Genomic DNA, 19,844 nt, shown 5'->3' with positions numbered 1-19,844 from the left:
GCTGTTGTACAAATGCTTGAACTTCTATTTATTGATTACAGCGGTGTTATCCTTAAAGGTCATCCTCAGGAGAGCTCACGTCAGATGTAAATGGTGATGAACGCCTGTTTATGGCATTTTTTCATATTAGACTTTTTGATATATTTCACCATCTTATGCAGAGTGCAAATATTTCCAAACTCTCCGTCTCCTCTGCCATCTTATCAGCGAGTACAACCCTCATATCTTTCCTGAGTATACGCTCAAATGCACCACGCGAGTTCTTATCGGAGCACATTTTTTTCTGTCCCACTTCGTCACTCAGTTCTTTACTGGTAGCGGCAAGCCGGATTTGGAACTATCTCCGACACCGTCAGTGACCTGAATGACATCTACTGGTTCAAAAGACAGTTAATGACAGACCTATTAAGCCAACAACAACCTCTGCTTTTGCCCTGCACACACTCCGTACGCCACTAAAGCTAAATAACCTTCTTTCCAACGAGACCTTCGTCATTTCCCAGTGCTCCTGTCTGGTGCAGTGTATCTAAATTTTTCTTCCTCCGAACTCGCTACATCACTTTTCTACACCAATAAATATATTTTGTATATGCTACTGTTTATTATTATTATTGTTATTACTATTAGCAGCAATAACAGTAGCAGTAGTAGTAATAGTGTTGGTATTAACGCTATTAGTTCTTAATCAGTACTGTTATTCGTTCATTTCAATCTTGTCTCAAAACAGTTTTAGATTTATGACTTCCATTTTGTTACAATTTATCAAATTCCAATTTTCATTATTACTTTGTGTATATGATTTAAAAATACTGTACACATAAACGCCTTGTCAGATCTAAGAAAGGGTCAGAAGATCGAAATCAGATCAATTTAAGTAAATAAATAAGATAAAAATTAAGAAAATCAGATAAATTTACACTTTGTGACACTACCTATAAATACTGTAACTCGCAATATTTCGAAACTCTCTATGTGCTTTTTGTTACTCGCGGTTTTACCATGATATATCTCACCAAGTACAGATGGGTTCCCACAGTAGCTGAGCCTCGCTATAGGCTCTTAAACGCTGCTTACATATTTCTGCCACCTGTTTCTCTTCAACCAGCTTCTGTAATCCTCTACATGCTCAAATGTAAAAAGTGCTTTTATTTCTTGATTATGCTTACTTTTGCATATTAGTGCATTACATGAACGTGTCTTGTGCAGACAGTGTCACGTACATCACCTCCGGCTGTAGCAGACACAGCTGCGATGGCTGAATCTCTCGAGAAGGAACTCCTGGAGGCCGGAGAGGTAAGAATTGGCAGGTGTAAGCCATATCAATAAAATATACTTTGGTTGCCAATTGTGTCTGGTTACTGTACAAACTGAACAATATTTTGGTTCATGAATGTCGTGCCTGCTACTTTTAGAATTTCATAGAGTGTATTACAGTGAACTTTGTCTAAAGAAATAATGAATGTATGGGGACGGAAAAAATCCAGAACTCTTGGCCATAAGTATTGTCCTTAATAGTGGTAATAAGATGCAGTGACCATCCATAGGACACAAGCTACTGAGGTTACTGTTGCCTTGCAGAAGCGGATCATGAGCAAATAAAAATTTTCTTGTAGTTTTCTCCGCCCAGAGCTAATTCAAGTCAAAGGACGTCAGCGTGCCATGTAGCAATCAGAATGACAAGCAGGCGTGGAGATCATACTACAAATAATTTGACTTATCCCAGAACTGATTGCTTCGCTATGCCTGAGAGAGAAGTCTGAGTCGTTTATTCAGCAACATGATTTCGCTAAGTGTAATTCGTACAGAAAAGCACTATGCGACAGGAGTGGGTAAATGTTTCCACAAGAACACCTATGAGGCCACTGACATGGAGAAAAAGCACCAATCCGAAGCACTAAAATCCACTGTTGTGACACTGAGGTGCTGTGAAGAATGCTGATGAGCCACAAAGTGTGGACACATGCAATTATCTTTAACAAGACATAATGCCATTGTCTCCAATGGACAGCAGTCAATATGCTATTCAACTGCAGTGAGCCAGCTGTGTTGCAAACCCTGTGACATGCTGCCTGGCATTAGCCAGATAGATTATGCTTCGTAGATTGCTGCACGCTTGGTCTGCTGAACTTGGTCACTGTGAGCTATTAATACACTCCTGGAAATTGAAATAAGAACACCGTGAATTCATTGTCCCAGGAAGGGGAAACTTTATTGACACATTCCTGGGGTCAGATACATCACATGATCACACTGACAGAACCACAGGCACATAGACACAGGCAACAGAGTATGCACAATGTCGGCACTAGTACAGTGTATATCCACCTTTCGCAGCAATGCAGGCTGCTATTCTCCCATGGAGACGATCGTAGAGATGCTGGATGTAGTCCTGTGGAACGGCTTGCCATGCCATTTCCACCTGGCGCCTCAGTTGGACCAGCGTTCGTGCTGGACGTGCAGACCGCGTGAGACGACGCTTCATCCAGTCCCAAACATGCTCAATGGGAGACAGATCCGGAGATCTTGCTGGCCAGGGTAGTTGACTTACACATTCTAGAGCACGTTGGGTGGCACGGGATACATGCGGACGTGCATTGTCCTGTTGGAACAGCAAGTTCCCTTGCTGGTCTAGGAATGGTAGAGCGATGGGTTCGATGACGGTTTGGATGTACCGTGCGCTATTCAGTGTCCCCTCGACGATCACCAGAGGTGTACGGCCAGTGTAGGAGATCGCTCCCCACACCATGATGCCGGGTGTTGGCCCTGTGTGCCTCGGTCGTATGCAGTCCTGATTGTGGCGCTCACCTGCACGGCGCCAAACACGCATACGACCATCATTGGCACCAAGGCAGAAGTGACTCTCATCGCTGAAGACGACACGTCTCCATTCGTCCCTCCATTCAAGCCTGTCGCGACACCACTGGAGGCGGGCTGCACGATGTCGAGGCGTGAGAGAAGACGGCATAACGGTGTGCGGGACCGTAGCCCAGCTTCAAGGAAACGGTTGCGAATGGTCCTCGCCGATACCCCAGGAGCAACAGTGTCCCTATTTTGCTGGGAAGTGGCGGTGCGGTCCCCTACGGCACTGCATAGGATCCTACGGTCTTGGCGTGCATCCGTGCGTCGCTGCGGTCCGGTCCCAGTTCGACGGGCACGTGCACATTCCGCCGACCACTGGCGACAACATCGATGTACTATGGATACCTCACGCCCCACGTGTTGAGCAATTCGGCGGTACGTCCACCCGGCCTCCCGCATGCCCACTATACGCCCTCGCTCAAAGTCCGTCAACTGCACATACGGTTCACGTCCCCGCTGTCGTGGCATGCTACCAGTGTTAAAGACTGCGATGGAGCTCCGTATGCCACGGCAAACTGGCTGACACTGACGGCGGCGGTGCACAAATGCTGCGCAGCTAGCGCCATTCGACGGCCAACACCGCGGTTCCTGGTGTGTCCGCTGTGCCGTGCGTGTGATCATTGCTTGTACAGCCCTCTCGTAGTGTCCGGAGCAAGTATGGTGGGTTTGACACACCGGTGTCAATGTGTCCTTTTTTCCATTTCCAGGAGTGTATCTCATTTGCTGATGTCGAAGTCTTGAGGTCTACTACCTTTAGCATTCTGAGAGCTTAACTGATGGTGCTTGACACACCATCAACCTTGGTATACCTTGGAGGTGCACTAAAGGCTGCTGCCGCCGACATCGGCTTCCATGGCCTGCCTCTGGTGAAGAGGCCATGCTGCGACTCTGCACTATCTTCTACATCCCATGCAGAGTTGTTGGAGGTTACCATGGCACACCGTCTCCATGTCTATGAGAATACGTGCTGCAAAACAGTCGACGATTTATCGTGGTCGACGCCAGTGTGTGAACTACGCTGTCATCCACTGCCTTGCATGGAGCCATGGTATTATGTTAGCAGATGTGGCAGACAGTCTGGAGAATCTGCTGTGTTGCTCAAGTCTGTAAATTTCGAGGGTGCATGGTGCTTCCACTGCCCTTGTCATGCCCTAGGAGAAATCGAAAAAGTGTAAGTCTTAATACTTGTCATTGCTTAGGGGAAATACCTGGGAATTGTGTTTAAAGCCAGTGAGGCTCAAATCCTGTAATTTATCAAGGCATGAGTTGCCATGCACTAAGTCAGTACCAGCATGGAGAGGTGCATCAAACCAGTCTGAGGACTGAAGACCACAACAACAACAACAACAACAACAACAACAACAACAACAACACCAATCCAAAGCATTAAAAACTACTGTTGTGACACTGAGGTGCTGTGGAGAATGGTGATGAGCCACAAAGTGTGGACATATCCAATCATCTTTAACAAGACATAATGCCATTGCCTCCAATGGACAGCAGTCAATACTGAGGCTTCCAAGCCCATAAGTTATTCAGCTGCAGTGAGCCAGCTGTGTTGCAAACCATGTGACATGCTGCCTATCATTAGCCAGATAATTTATGCTTCGTAGATTGCTGCACGCTTGGTCTGCTGAACCTGGTCACTGTGAGCTATTAATATGTCATCTGCTGATGTCGAAGTCTTGAGGACTACTACCTCTAGCATTCTGAGAGCTTAACTGATAGTATTTGACACACCGTCAACCTTGGTATACCTTGGAGGTGCACTAAAGGCTGCGCCGACATCGGCTTCCATGGCTTGCCTCTCCTGAAGAAGGCCATGGTGCAACTCTGCACTATCTTCTACATCCCATGCAGAGTTGCTGCAGTTTACCATGGCTCACCGTCTCGATGTCTATGAGAATACGTACTACAAAACAGTCGACGATTTATCGTGGTCGACGCCAATGTGTGAACTACACTTTCATCCACTGCCTTGCACGGAGCCATGGTATTATGTTAGCAGATGTGGCAGACAGTCTGGAGAATCTGCTGTGTTGCTCAAGTCTGTAAATTTCGAGGGTGCATGGTGCTTCCACTGCCCTTGTCATGCCCTAGGAGAAATCGAAAAAATGTAAGTCTTCATACTTGCCATTGCTTAGGGGAAATACCTGGGAGTTGTGTTTAAAACCAGTGAGGCTCAAATCCTGTAATTTATCAAGGCATGAGTTGCCATGCACTAAGTCAGTACCAGCTATGTGTGACATTTGTAGACAGTCAGGTCATTTGGCACAGTACTGTTCTCAATAATGTTAGGCCATGGTCCAGCGTAGAAATTAATTGATTTCAATGTTGTGTGTAAGACAAGTGTATTTTATTCTTGTATCTCCGTTACTGAAGCGGAAGTTGCAGAATATGCAGAATGTTAGAACCACGTGTTTCTACGATGAGTGAAACTGTTAACCTCTTTAACAGAGCGAGTACAAACGAAAGAGCAAGAAAATGAAAACAGAGATAGGCAGATTAAAACTTTTCAAGTTTTGGTACAGCAGTTGCAGTCGAGATCAGTTAAAGTTAAGACAGTGTTGAGTGTACCCTCTCCTCCTCTCGACCCATCGGTAGTGAACTTGATAACACCTGTTTCTAGGAAGAAAATGGAGGATGTAACTGTGTTCATTAAAGGTGCAATTGGATGGATGAACCATGCTTACGTATGAGTAACTTATGGTTAGTGGCCGAACCTAAAAATGTGAACAGTAATGTTTCACAACGAATTTAGTAAGGCAGAAATATTCCAGGAACTAGCTGATGACTTGCGCCAGCGCTATTGCAAACAGATCGCGGGATTTATAGGAGAAAAACAAAATAGTTTGACGCAGAAATACATTGAATTAATTGTATCCTCCTTAAATGGAATATGGTTCGATAATGCATAAACGTATTAACTGAAGCAAAGTGCTGAGGCTGATGTAGATACCTTGCGTGAAGCTGGTAATAGGGCTCTCAGTGTTTCGCTCTAGGCCACCCCCGCCACCCCCGCCTTTATTTTCGCTAGGGACAGCAGCTGCAACTGAAGCAATGTTGCAAGGTACACAAATCATGAAGGTGTCGCCAAGTGAATGAAAACATGTATGCTGAGTGGTGGTTCTCATGCTAACGTATCACGAGATACAGGGAAATTGGCCTGGAGTTCTGTAGATAGCAATTTGCCATAAGAAGTGCTGTTGTTCTAGAACTAGTGCAAAGTAACGAAGATTTAGATAAAATGCACTTTTCTGTGTAAAAGCATGGCGTGGCTTCGGTCTGAGATCGGTCCAGTGTGTCTTTGACGAATGCACTTTACAGTACAGACCATAAGGCCTGAGCTCGGTTCCATGTGTGTTTGACGAATGCACTCTACAATACAATGCTCACCAAGTCTACGTCATAAGTGCAGATGAAAATCACTTGCTTGCAGGTAGAATCTGCTTTCATCGGCCTATTAGTTCCAGTCATTCCACCAGGAAGGAGGCACACGGCTCGTGTTGTCTTTAGTTCACCCATGAACAGACCATCAATACCGCGGTTCAGTCGCTTCCGCATTGTTACTTTGTGCCAGGAAGGGCTCCCAGTAAGAGAAGTGTCCAGGTGTCTCGGAGTGAACAAAAGCGATGTTGTTCGGACATGGAGGAGATACAGAAAGACAGGACATGCCTCGATCAGGCCGCCCAAGGGATACTACTGCAGTGGATGACCGCTACCTACGGATTATGGCTCGGAGGAACCCTGGCAACAACGCCACCATGTTGAATAATGCTTTTCGTGCAGCCATAGGACGTCTTGTTAAGACTCAAACTGTGCGCAATACGCTCCATGATGCACAGCTTCACTCCCGACGTCGATGGTGAGGTCCGTCTTTGCAACTACGACACCATGCAGCGCGGTACAGATGGGGCCCAACAACATGCCGAACGGACTGCTCAGTATTGGCATCACGTTCTCTTCACCGATGAGTGTCGCATAATCCTTCAGCCAGACAATCGTCGGAGACGTGTTTGGAGGCAACCCGGTCAGGCTGAACGCCTTAGACACACTGTCCAGCGAGTGCAACAAGGTAGAGGTTCCCTGCTGTTTTCGGGGTGGCATTATGTGGGTGGAAGGTGCCGTAAAGACTATACGATATGTGAATGCCATCCTCCGACCGATAGTGCAACCATATCGGCAGCATATTGACGAGGTATTCGTCTTCATGGACGACAATTCGAGCCTCCATCGTGCACGTCTTGTGAATGACGTCCTTGAGGATAACGACATCGCTCGACTAGAGTGGCTAGCATGTTCTCCAGACATGAACCCTATCGATAATGCCTCGGACAGATTGAAAAGGGCCGTTCATGGACGACGTGACCCAAACGACTCTGAGGGATCTACGTCAAATCGCAGGTGAGGAGTTGGACAATCTGGACCAACAGTGCCTTGATGATCTTGTGGATAGTATGCCGCGTCGAATACAGGCACGCATCTATGCAAGAGGACGTGCTACTGGGCATTAGACGTACCGGTGTCAACAGCAATCCGGACCACCACCTCTGAAGCTCTCGCTGTATGATGGTACAACATGCAATGTGTGGTTTTCATGAGCAACAAACAGAGTGGAAATGATGTTTATGTTGATGTCTGTTCCAATTTTCTGTATGGGTTCCGGAACCCTCAGAACTGAGGTAATGCAAAACACTTTTTGGTGTGTGTATTAGACATAGCAGCAGTGCTAAATTTCTTTTTGTTTTTAAATAAACCTATTTTTAATGATGAGAAATTTTTATTCGTAAAATTTACATTGGTTTGAAATATTGTGTTATTACAGAAAATAGGAAAATTGATCAGTGACTTTTTAACAACAACGTCAGAAACGCGCAATAAGCACATGGCATAAGAATTGGTACAGTATTGCTGAGCCAATAATGTTCATGTGCCGTTTATGGTGGATTTAGGTACACCTGTACGTGCACTCTGCAGGACTTATCCCGCCAGGTCTGTATGATAATTTCTCATTGTATGTATTGCAGAATGGCATCAACCCCAGTCTGGAAATATTTGTAGGAAGTGACGCAGCAATGAAGTACAATTCTTCATTTGATTTAAGAGATTAAAGATTTGTCTGCCATTTCTATGAAATAACAAAAGAGAAAAGAAGTTATGGTAACAGTAGTAAATTAAAATCTTGACAAAAATTCGTTCATAGCACACAATAAAAATAAAAAGTACCTGTCCTGTTGCCTGTGACTACATAATATGTCCTTATCTGCTTGTAGCAGTGAAAACGCGCAAATTAACATGAAAAGCAAGAGTTCTACAACCTCATTTTTCACACTGTAGTACTGACAATTTGTAATGCCCAAACAATGGTATGTTTCCCGATTACTACATGATTTTAGAGTAGTTTCAAAAAATTAGAATCAATAGGAGAATACTGATGATTTTTCTGTAGTATTCAATCACTTATCAGTTTTCGAGAAAATAACAGCGAACGGTGGACGGACTACGGTTTCCTCCAATTAACTATTTAATTTAATATTTTGATTCTATGTATCATGAAACTGAGAGAGCTAAAAAAGTTTCGGTCTTTGTTCGATTTTTAAGTTAATTACAGGAAATAATAGGAATAAAATAACCGAAAATCGGCTACTTCAGAAAGTGAATATTTTGAGAAGTTGTTACAGTCAGGTTAAATGGGTGTTGAACTATAACCGAAAAGCGGTTGTTTCAGCGATAACCGCCGTCCGTAAGTGGCATGTGCCATTATCGGGTCAAAATCGATTCGTCGCTCCACGTATACTATTTTTTTCCAGGAGTGTGTAATAAATGGGACTGTGTATTTCACAGTGGGCTTTCCACCATTCTCTATGATAGTAGTGCATCCGTTTTTCATAAGTTTAGCCTTCTCTGTGTTTCACTCGGAATATAATTTGATGCAAAAGCGTTTCAGCCAGGAAAGTAGCAGAAGCTTGGGCAAAGTGTTTAACTGAGACTAGCAATTTGTAAATAAGTAGATTAGGTTGGATAAGTAGAAGAAAAGGAGTTGCATCTATATTCTGTGCATTAAATGAAAATTACAAGGTTCGTTCAATAAACAATGCCTATAATTTCTTCAAGAACCTTTATTTTAGGGTTAGAATTTGGTAACAAAATCAGCCAACATTTCATTTACATGTTCTACTTATTTACAAAACTTCCATCCTGTTTTAAGGCCCTACGCCAGTGTTGTGTAAGAGCACGTATTCCCTGTTAGTAAAAGCTCTTGTCTGTAGTCGTAGCCATGTTTTCATTGCGTGAATTACGGTCTCATAATTTTCAGTGTTCGACTTAGAGAAACCGACAGATGGATTCACCATGTCGCGACCAGTGGCTCTGACTAAACGTCTCGTATGTGACGGATCATGGAGCATTTTCTGACGCTTTGAGTCTCTTTGCCCATCGTCCATCGTCATTCGTGTCAACGGCATCATTACTATATACTCTACACAGACGTTTATGGATGTTCGCCAGGGTTTCTTTTACCACAACCAAGAATTCAGTTACGGAGAGTGCCTTGCGTAGACGCCATTTTGATGATTCACTACAGTTTTTCCCTCTGTCGGAATTCTTCGAAACTGTACACACGTGCTGAAGGAACATCAAAGCACCCAAAAGACTTTTCATATGTATGTACGAGACTACAATTTAGGGCTTTAGTTTTAGTTAAAAGTATAGCATACCCAGCAAGCAGGTAAGTAGTTCATGCAAACAAAAGTAGAAAGTGTGCAGGACAGTACCTAAGGCAGTGGGACCATGTTTGGTAGCACTGGGGGTGAGATCTGTCTTTATGATTTAATTTTTTGTGTGGAATATGGCTTAAGTCATGTGTCATGGCATTTACGTCAACATGCTACGATTCCCTTCCCTTATCCTAGTATTCTATGAGCTGATGTTGTATCTCAAATGACGCCATTACAGACTGGATATTAAACTGTCCGCTGCCTTCGTTTCAGCTAGGCATTGGTACATCAACTGGAACTCAGGTATGGTTAACTATGGAGATTTTCAATATATTCGTCGATCTGACGCTGCCATTGACAATAGCATCAATGGGCCAACATAGAAGAGCAATCAGCAGTGGTGTGCACGTAAGGCGCGTGATGGACTGAGGAACAATAGCAAGGCTCAGTGTACGACACGATAAACTAGCCAGCGGCATAATTCTGTTACTTGTGCCTTCAGCATGTACTTTCAAGTGTGTGTTTGATATAGCCTTTGTTTTCCTATTGGTATAATTATTTTTCAATTGTGTTGCTGTTTATGAGTACCATAAAGTAAATACAAGTGTGTAATTAACAGTAGGCAGTGTGCGGGTACGTAAAATTTTCGGGAAAGAGTCCGATAGAGGAATATGTCTAGTATCATTATATAGAGTACAGTCTGTCCAGCTCCTTATACTGAGGTGACAAAAGTCATAGGATACCTCCTAATGGTCTGTCGGACCTCCTTTTTCACGGCGTAGTGCACCACGTCAATGGACTCAACAGGTCGTTGGAGGTCACCTGCAGTTGCTTCTCGATTATGTGGCATAAATGTTCGATGGGATTCATGGCAGGGAGGCCACGTCATTGGCTGGAATTGTCCAGAACGTTCTTCAAAACAATCGTGAACAATTGTGGCCATGTGACGTGGCGTATTGTCATTCACGAAAATTCCATCGTCGTTTGGGAACATGAAGTCCATTATTGGCTGCAAAAGGTCTCCACGTACCGGAACATAACCATTTCCAATCAATGACTTGTCGACTCCATGTAAACACAGCCCACACCAATATGGAGCCACCACAAGGTTGCATGATGCCTTATTTATAACTTGAGTCTACGGTTTCATGGTGTCTGCCCCACACTCGAATCGTACCATCACCTCTTATCAACTGAAAAAGAGACTCATCTGACTAGACTACAGTTTCCCAATCGTCTGGGGTCCAACCCATCTGGCCAAGAACTCAGGAGATGTACTACAGACGATTACGTGCTATTAGTGAAGACAATTGCGTCGCTTGCCTGCTGCCATAGCCCATTTGGCCCCACTGAACTTACGGATACGTCCGTCGTACGACTCAGATTAATTTCTGCGGTTATTTGACGCAGTGTTGTTTGTCTGTCAGAACTGACAACTCTACGTGAACGCTGCTTTTCTCAGACGATAAGTACGTTGTCAGTGGTGAGAGATAATGCCTGAAATTTGGTATTCTCATCACACTCTTGACACTGTGGATCTCGGTGTTACTGAATTTTCTAACGATTTCTGAAATGGAATGTCTCATGTGTCTAGCTCCTACTATTACTCCACGTTCAAATTCCATTAATTCACGTCGTGCGCGACAAACACGTCGTAAATCTTTTCACAGGAATCACCTGAGTGCAGATGACAGTTCCGTCAATGCATTGCCCTTTTATACCTTGTGGAGGCAAAACTACCACCATCTGTATGTGTGTATATCGTTATCCCATGGGTTCTGTCACCTGAGAGTAGAGTTTCACTGTGGAATGTCCTGGCAGGTGTAGTTGTCCTTTATTCTTCAATGTGATAAAATTTCGAACAGTGACGTCTTACAGTCTGTGATGATTTCAGCAACTGTTGTGTTACCATCTGACGTCATATTGTAATATCGTTCATGAAAAAGAATTTCTAAAATTTTCTCAGCGTGATTGACTGATGGTAGGTTTACAGCTTTCTGCACAAGTTGGCGATTCCATTTAGTGCGCAGAATGTCAGTGATAGACCCAACCGTCATCCGTAGGTGACATGAGCTGTGGTTTTAAGTGCATTTGTTCATTAAATTTTGTTGTTGCTGTGTCCTTTGCAAGGATTTGGAAAGGAGGGGGGAATTACAGCGATCTTGTTACCGAAATTGAATCTTTGATTTAAATAAAATGCACAAATATCTTCAAAACCTGTGAGGCTGATAGTCGTTTGGCCAATAGTAACATTACCAATATGAGTGATTTCGATGCGGATAGCTCTGGAGATGAAGTGATTTGCGAAAGAATCCTAAGTATTGTAAAGAGTTATAACACGGGATGTAGGTGATAGGAGGTGGGTGGAATTGCAGTTATGGAGGGAAAGATTAGGGTAGAGCCGTCATTTGGAGTAGAATATATAGTACAGCTTATAACTGCTATGTTGGGTAGATGTTAACAATGACTTCATGATCTGGGGTGGAGAAGGGGAGGTTGTGGTGGACGTTAGTATGGGAAAGGATATGGGGTGCTTGGATTCTTAAGGGCCGGCCTCTGTGGCCAAGCGGTTCTAGGCGCTTCAGTCCAGAACCGCGCTGCTGCTACGGTCCCAGGTTCGAATCCTGCCTCGGGCATGGATGTGTGTGATGTCCTTAGGCTAGTTAGCTTTAAGTAGTTCTAAGTCTAGGGGACTGATGACCTCAGATGTCAAGTCCCATAGTGCTTACAACCATTTGGATTCTTAAGGCTAAGGGATAAAGTGGTATGTTGGGGATTGATGTTCTATGAGAGATGGGAATGATGAAGATATTGGAGGTGTTGGAGGAGAAGTCGGAACTTAAACAGCTGGTGCAGGGTACTGATGGGTGTGGACAAGGCATACAGAATACAAGGCACACTGCATGAAGTTCAAGGATTTTAACTGCTGAAAAAATTTGGAGACGTCGGAGAGCCATGCACCATGTTCATAGAATCCAGCCACATTAGTGACGGAACCTGGCTGGAACCGGTACAATTACAACACGCCAGACGACTGGCTACTACCTCTGCCCTAGGTCTAGATGGAATCGCCAGCTCGACTGAAAACTTGGAAATACGCTATCTACGGCTTTTTGTGTCAACTGTAGACTGACAAAGCTGTGGTCACAGGTGCGGTGTCAGCTGGAGGCTGAGCTGCACTGTAGTGAAGTGGAGGAGGAGCTGCGGCTGCGCCTGAGCACTGCGCGCCGACTGGTGTCAGAGAAGGAGGCACAGCTGCAGGTGCTGCAGGAAAAGGCCATGTCCAAGCTGCGGGCACCGCTTGTGCGTCGGCAGGTAGGCCTACCACACCACACAATAAAAAAGTTGTTGAATCTCGCAACGATATTACCAACATGAAGAGGCAGACACTGAGATTAACGTCTGAATTCATTCATTCATTCATTCACTAGTGTTTAAGACCTGTTATGAAACAACAGAACCTTCAGGATTGTTAAAGGAATAAGTTATTTGTGAAATTACAGACGCAAGCACTACAATCTACATTGTAAAGAACACTAACAACAAATTATGATTAGTGCTACTCACACTGACAGTTATGTTAACTACTCATAGACTACTGCTTACATCTAAAACATAAAAAATGTCGTAACTGTACACGGAACACTTTCAATGTGCTGGCAAAATTTGAAACCTTTTTAACGGGACCATTAGAGTTAAATCGAATGTAAATCACTCATTCACAATATTGTGATAAGCTATGAAAGGAGTGGCAAATAAGGTACTGTTATACTTTGTCTGAGCACTTCCAGATTCCTGCCTGATGTCTATAAGCAATGTCTTATAGACTCTTCCACCAGATTCAAAAAACTGCGTACCAAATCCTAGAGAAGATGTGCAGTATGTATATAATTTATTTTCGCTCCAAATATTGTGGTTAAGAATTGCACAATTCATCCAAAAATTCACTCTTCTTGTTAACAATAGACACTACTGGCCATTAAAATTGTTATACCCGAAGATGACGTACTACAGACGGGAAATTTAATCGACAGGAAGAAGATGCTGTGATATGCAAATGATTAGCTTTTCAGAGCATTCACACAAGGTTGACGCCGGTGGCGACACCTCCAACGTGCTGACATGAGGAAAGTTTCCAACCGATTTCTCATCCACAAACAGCAGTTGACCGGCGTTGCCTGGTGAAACGTTGTTGTGATGTCTCAATGTAAGGAAGAGAAATGCGTACCATCACGTTTCCGAATTTGATAAAGGTTTGATTGTAGCGTACCGCGATTGTGGTTTGCGTATCGAGATCCAGTGACTGTTACCAGAATATGGAATCGGTGGGTTCAGGAGGGTAATACGGAACGCCGTGCTGGATCCCAACGGCGTCGTATCACCAGCAGTCGAGATGACAGGTATCTTATCCGCATGGCTGTAACGGATCGTGCAGCCACGTCTCGATCCCTGAGTCAACAGATGGGGAAGTTTGCAAAACAACAACCATCTGCACGAACAGTTCGACGACGTTTGCAGCAGCATGGACTATTAGCTCGGCAACCATGGCTGCAGCTACCCTTGACGCTGCATGACAGACAGGAGCGCCTGCGATGGTGTTCTGAACGACGAACCCGGGTGCACGAATGGCAAAACGTCAGTTTTTCGGATGAATCCAAGTTATGTTTACAGCATCTTGATGGTCGCATCCGTGTTTGGCGACATCACAGTGAACGCACACTGGAAACGTGTATTCGTCATCGCCATACTGGCATATCACCCGGCGTGATGGTAAGATGTTCGCATTGACGGCACTTAGAACAGTGGACGTTACATTTCAGATGTGTTACCACCCGTGGCTCTACCCTTCATTCGATCCCTGCGAAACCCTACATTTCAGCAGGATAATTCACGACCGCATGTTGCAGGTCCTGTACGGGTCTTTCTGGATACAGAAAACGTTCGACTGCTGCCCTGGCCAGCACATTCTCCAGATCTGTCACCAACTGAAAACGTCTGGTCAATGGTGGCCGGGCAATTGTCTCATCACAATACGCCAGTCACTATTCTCGATGAACTGTGGTATCGTGTTGAAGCTGCATGGGCAGCTGTACCTGTACCCGCCATCCAAGCTCTGTTTGACTCAATTCCTAGGCGTATCATTGCCGTTATTACGGCCAGAGGTGGTTGTTCTGGGTACTGATTTCTCAGGATCTATGCAACTAAATTGCATGAAAATGTAATCACTGGTCAGTTATAGTATAATATATTTGTCCAATGAATACCCGTTTATCATCTGCATTTCTTCTTGGTGTTGCAATTTTAATGGCCAGTAGTGTGTATTGTTAGGGGCTATATGTATAGCTACGCAAATATAAGATTCTGTAGTATCCAAAAGGCTACTGCAAGATACTTGGTTAACAACTGTACACAGTACTGTTACTGTGCAGCGCTATAGAATAGATAATTTGGACCTTAGTTGCCTTGCCCTGAATGTTTATGCCATAGGTCAATATTAAGTGAAAGTATTGAAACAATAGCAATCCTACCTGTAAGCCAATACACTGCTAAAGATTTCTCAAAGCAAATCATGCTATTCTGTAGCTAGGATTGTTAACAAATGTTAGTACACTAAACAGTAGTTGTAAGATGCAGCCATCATCATAAATTGTTTCTTGTTGGATGCTTTTCAAAACTATTTATTTGTGGAACGTGATGAGAAGCAGTTGATAAGGAGACTTCTCATCTAGAAACTACTTATGACACACGATAGGAGCAATAACCCATTACTATGGAAGAATTGTTTCATATTCACTACTATTCTATCTCTGGCTTAATGCAATAACCTTCAGTCTGAATTTTTCATGGAATTTTAGGTACATTGGGCAACAGCTGTGTAGGTTTAATAGTGTTATGTCCAATAGAATCAAAGTCTAACCATATGGCAATGTTGCCTACTGCTGAACCCCAAAAGGCATGTCTCGAGGAAGAAACTGGCGACACTTATGGGAAATAAGTTAACCAATCGTTACTTCAAGGTTGACTTTTAACAAAACCAGAGTAAGCCACTTACTGTAAAAATGGGCTTCCTCAAGGATCAGTTCTAGCACTCTTATTCTTCAACCTGTACACCAGTGACATACTAAACACGTGTTGGAAAACGTTTTGCTACCCCGATGACCTAGCCATAGCAATACAAACCAGCACACATCAGGAAGTAGAAAATATATTGTATAGAGAGTTGAGAAACTCTCAACACATATTAAAAAGCATGGCGACTCCAGGCAAATGCACCAAGACAGAAGTCTGTACATTCAACCTAAACAACAGAATTGAAAACCTATAGCACAATGAAAACTTTTGTCAACAGAGGATTAGACGTAATTTCCATCCTAAATACCTTCATGCCTCACTGTATCTGTCTTTAATGTATAACATACACTTGGAAAAAGTAGCTCAAAGCTAAACAGCCGAAATAACATGATAATGAGACAATTTGGCACATCCACATGTGCTCAAGCATCCACTCCAGGCGCTGCAACTTTGACACTAGTATACCCAATAGCTGAATACTGTGCCTTGGTATGGCAAGCCACAGGTCATACAATGAATCTAGACATCCGTTTGAATCAATCAATGAGAATTATTAAGGGTGCACTAAAACCCACACAGATACCTTATCTGCATACCGTTGGTAACATTCCACCACATGTAATGCAACGCCAAGAAGCAACTAATGAAGAATAGAGGAAGCTGCTTCACTCCAACTATACCAAAGATGTTCCATTTCATACAGTCTTAACTTACCCTCCTCCACACTGTTAAAGATCACGCTCTCTACTGTGGTGTAATGGAAGAAACAAGAAATAGTTTGACATTAAAGAAGAGTGATGCAGGAGATGGATTGCTGCAACAATAAAACATCAAGGTTTTAAAGCTCCATCTGCCAATATACCATGGTGTTATTTGAACAGAACTGAGTGGACAAGACTGAACAGGATAAGCACTGGTCACACCAGGTGTGCAGCTGCACAATTGCACATTTGTGAGCTCCGAAATTTTCAGCCTGCGACTATGGGCCACAAGAACAAACCCTACAACATATTGTCAGAGACTGCCCTGTGAGAAAATATCCAGGACCATTTAGTGGCTTTATTAATGCTGCTCCCTCTGCTATCAATTGGCTTCATTCACTAGGTAATGAACTGTCATTAATTGCATCTTTATTAATTAACAACCTTAATTCTGTATTTTAAATGTTCTCATTGATATACACTCCTGGAAATGGAAAAAAGAACACATTGACACCGGAGTGTCAGACCCACCATACTTGCCCCGGACACTGCGAGAGGGCTGTACAAGCAATGATCACACGCACGGCACAGCGGACACACCAGGAACCGCGGTGTTGGCCGTCGAATGGCGCTAGCTGCGCAGCATTTGTGCACCGCCGCCGTCAGTGTCAGCCAGTTTGCCGTGGAATACGGAGCTCCATCGCAGTCTTTAACACTGGTAGCATGCCGCGACAGCGTGGACGTGAACCGTATGTGCAGTTGACGGACTTTGAGCGAGGGCGTATAGTGGGCATGCGGGAGGCCGGGTGGACGTACCGCCGAATTGCTCAACACGTGGGGCGTGAGGTCTCCACAGTACATCGATGTTGTCGCCAGTGGTCGGCGGAAGGTGCACGTGCCCGTCGACCTGGGACCGGACCGCACCGACGCACGGATGCACGCCAAGACCGTAGGATCCTACGCAGTGCCGTAGGGGACCGCACCGCCATTTCCCAGCAAATTAGGGACACTGTTGCTCCTAGGGTATCGGCGAGGACCATTTGCAACCGTCTCCATGAAGCTGGGCTACGGTCCCGCACACCGTTAGGCCGTCTTCCACTCACGTCCCAACATCGTGCAGCCCATCTCCAGTGGTGTCGCAACAGGCTTGAATGGAGGGACGAATGGAGACGTGTCGTCTTCAGCGATGAGAGTCGCTTCTGCCTTGGTGCCAATGATGGTCGTATGCGTGTTTGGTGCCGTGCAGGTGAGCGCCACAATCAGGACTGCATACGACCGAGGCACACAGGGCCAACACCCGGCATCATGGTGTGGGGAGCGATCTCCTACACTGGCCGTACACCTCTGGTGATCGTCGAGGTGACACTGAATAGTGCACGGTACATCCAAACCGTCATCGAACCCATCGTTCTACCATTCCTAGACCGGCAAGGGAACTTGCTGTTCCAACAGGACAATGCACATCCGCATGTATTCCGTGCCACCCAACGTGCTCTAGAAGGTGTAAGTCAACTACCCTGGCCAGCAAGATCTCCGGATCTGTCCCCCATTGAGCATGTTTGGGACTGGATGAAGCGTCGTCTCACGCGGTCAGCACGTCCAGCACGAACGCTAGTCCAACTGAGGCGCCAGGTAGAAATGGCATGGCAAGCCGTTCCACAGGACTACATCCAGCATCTCTATGATCGTCTCCATGGGAGAATAGCAGCCTGCATTGCTGCGAAAGGTGGATATACACTGTACTAGTGCCGACATTGTGCATGCTCTGTTGCCTGTGTCTATGTGCCTGTGGTTCTGTCAGTGTGATCATGTGATGTATCTGACCCCAGGAATGTGTCAATAAAGTTTCCCCTTCCTGGGACAATGAATTCACGGTGTTCTTATTTCAGTTTCCAGGAGTGTAGTTATTAAATTATAAATTTCAAAATTCTAATCTATTGCCTTTGTATGGAAATCCTTAAATGTATAATTGCTAAGTATATTAATTTCTTAATATTTGCTGTCATTGCTACATGATAAATAAATAAATAGCCAACTTTAACTGGAACTGGAGCAACTGATGAATGAATAAATAAGAAAACAAATAATCAAAGTCTAACTTTAACTGGAACTACAGATGTCTTCTGGAAAACTAATTTTGTATCACAAACAGATGAGCTCTTCTTGCAAAAGTAACCAGTGTACACATTGGTACAGGATCTTCCATGTTTTTCACATCTAGAACAGCCAAAGTCAATATGTTGATGAAATGGCAATATTAGCTTCACTCATTCCTATGAATATATTTCATGAGGGAAAAAGGTACAATAGTAGGCATTAGGTTATTACACACATAAATTCCATGAACTTGGTCATGACTACATGTCAGCTGACTCCATTCATGAAGCTGCAAAATTTTATACATCTATTGAATTGGCTAATTCGATCAGATTAGTTCCTATAAAACCACCGATAAATGTAGTCGAACTTTCAGTGATCTTTGTCCATGTTATATTCATAGAAAACAAAACAATTTGGCAGAGTCAGTTAGTTCATTAAAGATAAAACAGTTGTGATGCAGCTGTGAGTGACAGGAAATGTGTACTATAAATTTTCCTTCAGTCCACAAGGTGTTCAGGATATGAAATCTAACACAAAGAGGTAAACATATGGTGCATCAAGACTTGCAACCCATTTTTAGAACATGTATATGATTAGCTGCAGAAATGGTCAAATACCAACAGTTGTTAATGCACTTCATACATCCATCGAGTAGAGTATTGTATCATAACCTGTTATGAGGCCATCCATTAGACTGGGTAGAGTACTTATTACATGAAAGTGATGATGCATAAAGTTACAGAGTGAGGAAAAACCTTTTATTTGAGTGTTAAAGAGTTATTTCATCGTCCTCTAATATGGACTAATAAATATAATGATAACTTTATATGGAGAATGACCTCATATAATGTAAAATAAGGTATTATCTAACATTGTCCCTCTTCATATTAAAGTATGGCAGATAGAGTGAAATGTAGAACATTCACAACTTGCAATTACAGAAGTATCTGACTTTGTTGTGAAGTCTAAAATGGCAAAAATAGGCATATTTCATACTTAATAAATCTCATAAATACAACAAATATGATAAAAGTCACTGAAACTCTTTCAGTACGAAAACAACCAATGTCAGAAAAGTGTATAAAACTTTTATGTAGCCAAAATAATTGCATTTATAATTTTAGTAGATAATGTCTAATATGAAACTGCAAATAGTGTTAGCAGTATTAAAAACATTGGAACTTTTCTCTGAAGTTCAGTGTTTGTTTCCCAAAAATTATAATTTTTTGACATAGAATTTTCTTTTTTTGAGCCTCATTTATATAAGCTAAAATGTATTATACAAGATATTAGATATATATATTTTATTTACTATGTTAAAGACTGCTTAGAACAGTTGACATGAACTCTGTGAATGTACGTTAATGTAAAATTGTAATCGGCAGACTTTCTAGTG

General features: G+C 43.5%; 1 protein-coding gene across 2 annotated transcripts in view; it reads left to right on the top strand.

The window, feature by feature from the left end:
* Positions 1-19,844, top strand: part of LOC126284692 (coiled-coil domain-containing protein 96-like) — a 141,731-nt gene that overhangs the window by 80,559 nt on the left and 41,328 nt on the right. Inside the window, exons 6-7 of one of the 2 annotated variants that reach the window (XM_049983816.1) lie at positions 1,207-1,293; positions 12,726-12,890. In XM_049983816.1, coding sequence (XP_049839773.1) covers positions 1,207-1,293; positions 12,726-12,890 — 252 coding nt within the window. The remainder of the gene's footprint in view (positions 1-1,206; positions 1,294-12,725; positions 12,891-19,844) is intronic. The other variant, XM_049983817.1, reaches the window with a different exon arrangement.

Source organism: Schistocerca gregaria, chromosome 8 (assembly GCF_023897955.1).
Source record: "Schistocerca gregaria isolate iqSchGreg1 chromosome 8, iqSchGreg1.2, whole genome shotgun sequence".
In the NCBI taxonomy this organism is placed as follows: domain Eukaryota; kingdom Metazoa; phylum Arthropoda; class Insecta; order Orthoptera; family Acrididae; genus Schistocerca; species Schistocerca gregaria.
Note: the sequence above shows the minus strand (reverse complement) of the source record. Positions and strands in the feature narration are given on the sequence as shown.